General features: G+C 37.6%; 1 protein-coding gene across 1 annotated transcript; it reads right to left on the bottom strand.

Moving 5' to 3' along the window:
• Positions 1 to 1,865: 1,865 nt before the first annotated feature.
• LOC118737585 lies at positions 1,866 to 5,409 on the bottom strand. The gene is made up of 2 exons (XM_036468182.1): positions 3,697 to 5,409; positions 1,866 to 3,621 (listed from the first exon to the last, which is right to left on the bottom strand). Exons 1-2 carry the CDS (start codon positions 5,252 to 5,254, stop codon positions 2,351 to 2,353), a joined length of 2,829 nt encoding a protein of 942 aa, XP_036324075.1. The 5' UTR covers positions 5,255 to 5,409; the 3' UTR covers positions 1,866 to 2,350.
• Positions 5,410 to 7,797: the final 2,388 nt, after the last annotated feature.

Raw genomic sequence — 7,797 nt, forward strand, 5'->3', positions numbered from 1 at the left:
TTTGAATAAAAATGTTGAAATTTTGACAATTTTTTTTAATTTTATGAACATTACATAAAGTACGAAACTTTGTTTTATATAGTTTATATTGTAGAATGAACTACATTTTCATAAATAATTAATGAAACATTTTTATGGAAATAATTGTTAATATTATATTATAAAAAGTTGTACATCAACATTTGACACTGACTGTACATATATATATATTTTACACATGTATTCACAGCGAAAATTTAGAGATCAGCAGCCAACATTGCTTTTCAGCAAGAGAATTTGGCAATGTCAGAATTCCATTGCAGTATGGCAATAACAATTAAAAGAACCAACAGAACAGCTGCAGCGAGTGCTGCATATTTCTAACAAACGGATAGCTTTCGCCAACCCCAAATGGACGGATAGGCATAGTTGCTTGAAAAAGGCCCAAAACAAACAAAAAAGTCCCAAAGACCTAAAGGGGGAAAGAAGGCCCATATTTGGTACAATTGTACCAAAGTGGCAACCGTGAATCCAAGCTTAGCTTTGCGACTCACATAAATTATATTTACTTTTAAATCGTGTTCAATGTTGACATATGTTCGTCGTAATTGTTTTTCGTTTTCCGATCCTAATACTTTCAAATCTTTGTATATGTATGTCTTTTTTCGCTCTAGGCTAGAAAATGCTGTATTTATTTGGATACCGTTTCATTATATTTATATCCACATATTATATGTTCAAAGGGTTTTTGCTCGGTTGGCTTTTCGCTCCCTATTTTTACTGAATCTCTGCCATCTTACCATTCTCGCTGTCTATTAATAATCCTTATGGCCTTAGATGCGAAGCGTACTCTTTTATTGAAGTGTTTTGTATTTGACATCATCTCAGGCTCTATTGATTGTACCCTCTTATGAGAATTGGTTTAAATGTTCTTCCACGTAGTCTTCGCTGCAATGAATGGTTTTATTTTGGCTTAGCAAAAACTGTTTATGGCATGAACATCCCTTTAAGGAGGGTGCTATGTCAATGCTTATTCTTCTTCCGTAGAGCTTGATTTCTGTTCTCCTAAGCTTACCTCTAAGAATATATTTGTAAGGAATTTATCATTTTTTATTTTTATTTTTTTTTGCGTTATCCTGTTTTATAAATTTGTCATATATACATAGTATGTAAAAGCATTGTTTATTGATTAATAAATGAGGTAATATTGATTGACTTGTGCCTTAATTTTGAAAGTTTTTAACACTGCTTGAACAGATGTTTTTTTTGTGGGCGTAGGGAAAAGTTAAGTTTTTTTAGGTGAAGGTAGGCATTTTTGGGAAAAAACATGTGATATCACTGCTGAAACTTACCAAAAGTCTCCTGCTTCATTCCGAATGTCCTAAGTTTTCTGGTTAGAGTGGTAGATAATATTAGCAATAAGAGTTTATTACCATTTAACGTCTAGGTTTTGTTAATATAGAATCTTTTTACTTAATGTGTTTTAATATTCTTACTAACTTACATAACACTTAAAGTTTTTTTTTTTTAATAATTTATTTCACTTATTGGTCTTCTATTCGGATTGAAAACTAATAAAACTATTTTAACTTGTATTTTTTGAGGCTCCTTACATAGTTTTGAAGCACGCAATATTCTTAATAATAACAATAAATATATATGTATGTATGTAAGTAACTATTATGTGTATGTACGTAAGTAGATGCATGGTGGTATATACACTGGCGATCAAAAGTGCATTGTATTTTTTCTTAAATATTTGCAACGCTTTTCAAGTTAAATTTTTTATTTTTTTTTGAAAAATATGATTCATGCTTTATTCAAAATCATATAAGTCAAACTTTCAAAGTTTATTACAGAAAAATTTAACAAGTTTTGGTCTAAATTTCAAACTTTTTAACCCGAATTGCGTTGATTTTTAATGATTTTTATTGCTGATTCTTATTCCACTTTGTACCATTTAAAAAGGAATTTCTTGTAGAATAAAATGCGCAAGACCATTTTCAAACATATCATATGCATAAAACCTCAAAATCCGGCGAAAGAATATCATTAAAAATCAACGCAGTTCTTTATCCGCCTAAAACATTCACTTGTTTCACCAGAATTACATAACCGTTTTTCTAAAAACTCAGATTAAAAAGTTCAAAATTTAGATGAAAATTTGTTGAATTTTTCTACGTTCTGTATAAACTTTTAGAATTTGACTTATGTAGTTTCGATTAAAGCATGAACTATATTTTGATAAAAAAGATAACAAAAAAAAAAATCTAACTTAACTCACTTTTGATTGCCAGCGTATTTAGCATGCATGTGTGGGTAAAATCTTTCAGTCTATGTTCCTTGCATATGCACCTTCTGACCGAATTTTTCACATTTCAGCCTGCCCAGCACCACCAACCGGTGACTTTGGTGTGGAGTGTCCATTTATATTTTCACTTCGACGCTCGCGAGGTATAGCGTCGCGCGAACACGAACCACTTTCCAGACCCGTTGAAGTTGTCATCGATTGTAGTTCTGTAGCTCGTTTGCTGCTCTTCTTCTTGCGGTAAGGATACAACAAGTTTAGCCAAGCATTGCGAGGCATTTCATCTATGAGCACAAAATATATGAATAACACAAATCCTTGCATGGTGGCAGTGAGGCAGAAGAGATAGGAGAATATGATACCGGCCTGCATGTATGCAAAAATGCCAAAAATCCATGATATGCCGAGCAGAAAAAAGAGCAACACCGACAAGCGTATCTGCTTTATGATCATTTTCTTCTCGTTGCGCTGCATTGCTTGATTCAGTGTATGCGATATGCTGTAGAAAACGTAGATGAAAATAGTGAGATTGGCAACCACAACAATTGATATTGGCACTACGATGCCAAGCGTTAACGACAACCCGCTGGGATAGCAAATTCCGGTATTTGTTTGCAATTCGTATTCGGAGGGAATGTAAGTTTTAGGATCTATGCATACTACCAGGATAGTGGGTATGAGCGGTACGCCCCATGCGACTAAACAGGACTTAAGTATATATCTTTTCGGTCGCTCAATGCCGATAACGGTTACATAACGCTGAAATTGTAGCATCGCAATTATTAACATCCAAGCGAATAGCACTAAAATTGAGTATTGCATAAAGGCACCTAGCACTATGCAATTTATATATAGACGATCTTCGACCAGCTCGGCGGACATATCCTCTGTATTGACGAATACGAACAGCACAATTTGCAGCGTTAGCGCCACACAGAGGTTTAGCAGCACTTTAGTGGAGGCGAGTGCGCGCCAACTCTTGAACATTACTGCTGTGATCCAAATCCCCAACAGTCCTACCAGCGAAAGTGAGCAACCCACCAGCGAAATTATGTCTAAAGCACGCATATGTATTGGTGTTATGAGCACATCGTTGCTTATGTCGACCTGCTTATAGGTGCCGCCCAATAGGAATGAGAATTGCGTCAAGTGCTGTGTACGGCACTCAATAACGGATTGCTTCAGCAAATCTTCGATATCCGTCTGCACACCATTATTCACCCAAGTAGTGTAGTTCCAGTAGCCACAACCGGTGCCCGGTTGCGCTATGAGTGACGGATCCATATAATCGAAACGATTACGCAACAGAAATGGCAGTGGCTCTGGAAAAGTTTCTGAAATTCGCAAAAAAAAACAAATTAATAAAAATTAACTTTTGCGGCAAAACGGTCTGTTAAAGCATAACTTACGCCTGTAGCCCGGTATGGAGATGGAGAGAATTTTGCTGAATGGTTTGCGCGTGTGTATTAGCGCTGGATCTACAAAAAGCGCGTCGTGTCCATAAACTTTCAATACCACCAACGGTAGCTTACCCTCCGACAGCAGCGTTGTGCGCACTCTTTCCCACAAGCGCGTTGGCAAATATCCCGCTACTTGTAGGCCGGGTTCCTGCATCAACGACGAAACCGATTCGTTCATGTTGATGAAACGATAACAAAAATTCGCTACTGTTGCGTTTAGGAGCGCATGCGTGGCATTTGTTCCTGGTTCTTGCTTTGCCGTTGGCGCGTACACAGCTATGCCGGATATGTTTGCACAACTCGGATTTACAAAAAATACGCTTATGTTTTTTGAAATATGTGCGCGAATACCTAAATGTCCCATTTTTACTTCCTCAACGGCATTTGTGTAGCCGCTTGCGACATCTTCGCTCGTCTCCTCACTGGGACGTGAAACTATTGTTGTTGTCGATGTACTCGCGCAGCTTTCGTTTGGAACTTGGCGCGCAGACATGGCGTCCATATAGTGTTCGAAAGTGTCCAGTATGGAGTTGGTGGCATTCAAGTTTGCTGAAATGCGCAAAACATGTGGATCGCTCGTCATCAATCGGTCGCATATGCTAACCATATCCACCGACAACTCAGGATCCTGCGAGGCGACAGCCACCTCATGCAATATTTGCGAAGTTAAGTGCACATCTGCGGGCAACAGCTTGAAGTTGGTTTCACGCAACATTTTGTATAGTTGTCCAGTCACTTCTCTGCGCTTTGTTACTTCATCGTCCAACGCCTGCCCATCCAACAAACGTTCATGCAGTCTGTTAAGTTTATCGCTAAGTATGCATTCACGTGCATGCCGCAAGCAGGAAACGCGCGGCCAGGCGCTGATATCCTCCCATTCGGCGCGCTGCTCTTGCTTATTGTAGCGACACAAGCGCGTTAGCGGCAAACCGTTCGACTGTAGACAAACTTCCCGTAGGCCAGCGCGCTCACCGACGCGTGCCCGTTTCCAAATATTTGTGGTGGGGTGCGTGAGATTTTCAACGATGATGTAATCATGTTCGAATACTTCCGGCTCGCAATATTGCACTGAGGAGGACGTTGGTGTTGCGCTGGAATTACGAACGAATTCCGTGCTGCTGTTACGTATTAATGGTACGAAAGTGCTGCTGCTACCATCATCATAGCTGCCGCTGCTGTAGGCACTAGCCGTAGCGACAGAATCAACTACCGTGACATTGATTAGTGCCGGTTTATCAGTAGGATAGTGTTGTGTAGCGGTGGGCGGTGGAGGTTGCCAAAAATGCTGTTGATCTGGGTATCTGCGATTGGTTGGTGGCGCTCTGTTATTGTCCGGATTGGGCGGTGAGGGTCTAAGCAAAGGCAATATTTTTGGCGCACCACCTTTTTCGCTTTCATCCTCCTCGCTATCTGTATCGGGATATAAAGGCCTCAAATGGCCGCTGGCAAGTTTATGCTGATATTGGTGTAGTATTGCAAGCAGCAAACAATATATATAAATATTCATTTTTGAAGAATTTAATAGAAAATATGTTGCGTCAACGCAGCTACTGAATCACTCCACTGGTATTTATACGTTGAAAATTTCGCGTCAAATGTGCATTTTTTCACACACATAAGCGGCGCGCCTGCAACCTGATGTGATCTGCTACACAAACTAAACTAAAATACTGGCACTGATTGTTCAATTTGCACTCACCGTAGCAGTAATCCACGATTTTTCGTCGCTCATATACGTATTGCACACACATGCATACTTACATCTGTATGTGCACATACTTCCTCCCACCCTACAACCGCCCTAACCATGCTATATAAACCAACTATACATGTTCACGTCGTAGTTTTCGCAGTTTGGTTTTGCAACGTTCATCGCATACGATCCGTAGGTAGGTATATATGTATGTACATACATATCTATATATTTCAGTGGAATTTTCAATAGCTCACCTTTTTTCTTATCTCAGCGCTCCTATACTCATGCCAGTACTCTCTGTAGAATTACCTTTGCTTTTGCCTTTGTATGTACATAGTATTGTACATATTCTATAAATATGATTACTTTTCAAGACGCTCTGCATGTTTATGTTTGCCTGCGCTCATGGGTATTTACGCTATTTGAAAAGATTGTTGACCGTTTGCGCACGCTTGCCTATATTTTGTTTATTTTTCGTGGCCAGTTCATTGTTTTTGCATTAGACGCTTTTTTTTTTTGGATTCATGTACATACCTGTATACGAACTAATTTCCAAACTTAAAAATTTTCAGGAAAAAAACTCAGGTGCTGGAGCTCACGTAATGTTTTTTTTTTATTAGCTGTTTACCTGTGAATCAAAGCGTAGGCAAAATAGATTTTTAGGTAAACTTGGTCATTGTGAAAATTCATTCATTACTGAAGTAAGTTAGTCATTTTCCATTTCGGGTATAACAGACTTGAATTTTAGAAATATGCATACAGAGATATGTAATTATACACAGAGGGTAATTCAATAAGACCGCAGATTTTCTTTTATATATATTTTTTTTATTTCATCAAGTTTTCTAGTCTATGGTTTCCTTTATGTATGAAACACAATATCCATTAAATGCTCACCACGGGATGAGAAAATCAAAATTTTCCACAAATTTTTGGCTGTATATCATTTATAACGCGAATGACTTTGTTCTTGAGCTCTGAAGACGTCTTGGGCGTATGGACATGAACTTAGGGTGGCCAGATGGGCTGATTTGATCAGTGCTGTACATGTGCTGATTTTTTTTTTTTTATTTTACTGACTTTTAAGAACGCGAGATCAGTACGCAAAATCTAGAGTGTTTAAAAAAATGGTATTTTGACAACTCATTGCTGTGAGCAGGTTGAAAGCAATTTATTGAACGTGGAAACGCAGCGTTAATTTCAAAGGTGTCACCTTGCAATTGTTTCTTTTCTTAGCAAGTGGCATAGTCCTGTTGAAACCATATATTGTCTAAGTTCATGTCAATAGCAATGCTATCAGTTTGTGTAGGGACACGATATCGAACCGAAAGTATCGATATGGCACTCATTTAAAGTATAGCTGCAAAACTATCCCATTAGCATCGGACTAAAAAGACTCGATATCCCAAATATCGATACCAAGTTTAAAAGATATTCTTGGAGGGACGACTTGGAACTTATGGAAATCGCTAAGTAGATGTAATACTGGGAAACAAATAGTAATGCGACAGGAATGCAACGATAGCGCGCTAAATTTGTATGCAACACTTGAGTGGAAATGAGGTATTTCTTCCAAAGCCGTATACCAATTAGCAGATAGCCATAGTTAGACCTTTTTTATTTTATTCATTGAATAGTGGTGATGTGGCCAAGGGTAAACAAAAATTCTATCACAATTCGTTTGGCCGACAATTGCAACGTCTCTCATGCGGAAGTGAAAGCTATAAACACAAAACAGCTGTAAAGCGGTTCTAAAAGCTTTCGATTTTCTCACATGTAACTGCAGAGTTGTACCTTTTTTCCTGGACTATTTGTGTTCGATTTTTCGCAATTATTCAGTATATGTTCGTGTTTTTGTTTTTAAGAATTTTCAGAAGTTCTTTGGAACTTGTTACGAGTTCTCGCTGATTTCACAGATCAAGACTACATTTAATTCTTTATTTTGCATTTTATGAATGCTCAGAAAGTTAAGACAAAATCTGTCAGTAGTTTTATGCTTACAAAATGTTGCTTTTAAAAAAATTTGAAGAAAGAGGTAAGCACATATTAGATTTTACTAGAACTGTTTGCTTTTTATTAAATATTGCATCCAGCCGAATAGGAAAAAATTAATTTAAAAAAATATATATATTTAACACAAGCACTTATTAGCGGCCTATATAAAAATAAAAAAAATATTTCTATATATACATTCTAAATAAGAAGTAAATCCGACCATAAATAGGGATTTTTTAAATATCTTGACTCTTTTTCATGAAGTTATATGCATTTTAAATATGCACCAATTCGGACCATAAATACAGGGTTTTCAAATATCTCACACCTGCGCCATCTAGAGGAACAATACCTATTTC

The sequence above is a fragment of the Rhagoletis pomonella genome, unplaced genomic scaffold (assembly GCF_013731165.1).
Source record: "Rhagoletis pomonella isolate Grant_MI unplaced genomic scaffold, Rhpom_1.0 Rhpom_scaffold_00004, whole genome shotgun sequence".
Taxonomy (NCBI): domain Eukaryota; kingdom Metazoa; phylum Arthropoda; class Insecta; order Diptera; family Tephritidae; genus Rhagoletis; species Rhagoletis pomonella.

Excerpts from the sequence above, each read along its gene's own strand:
- LOC118737585 (XM_036468182.1), bottom strand. The coding sequence starts at position 5,254 with ATGAATATTTATATATATTGTTTGCTGCTTGCAATACTACACCAATAT. Across the intron at positions 3,622-3,696 it reads CTCCATACCGGGCTACAGGC|AAACTTTTCCAGAGCCACTG; the intron begins GTAAGTTATGCT and ends TGCGAATTTCAG.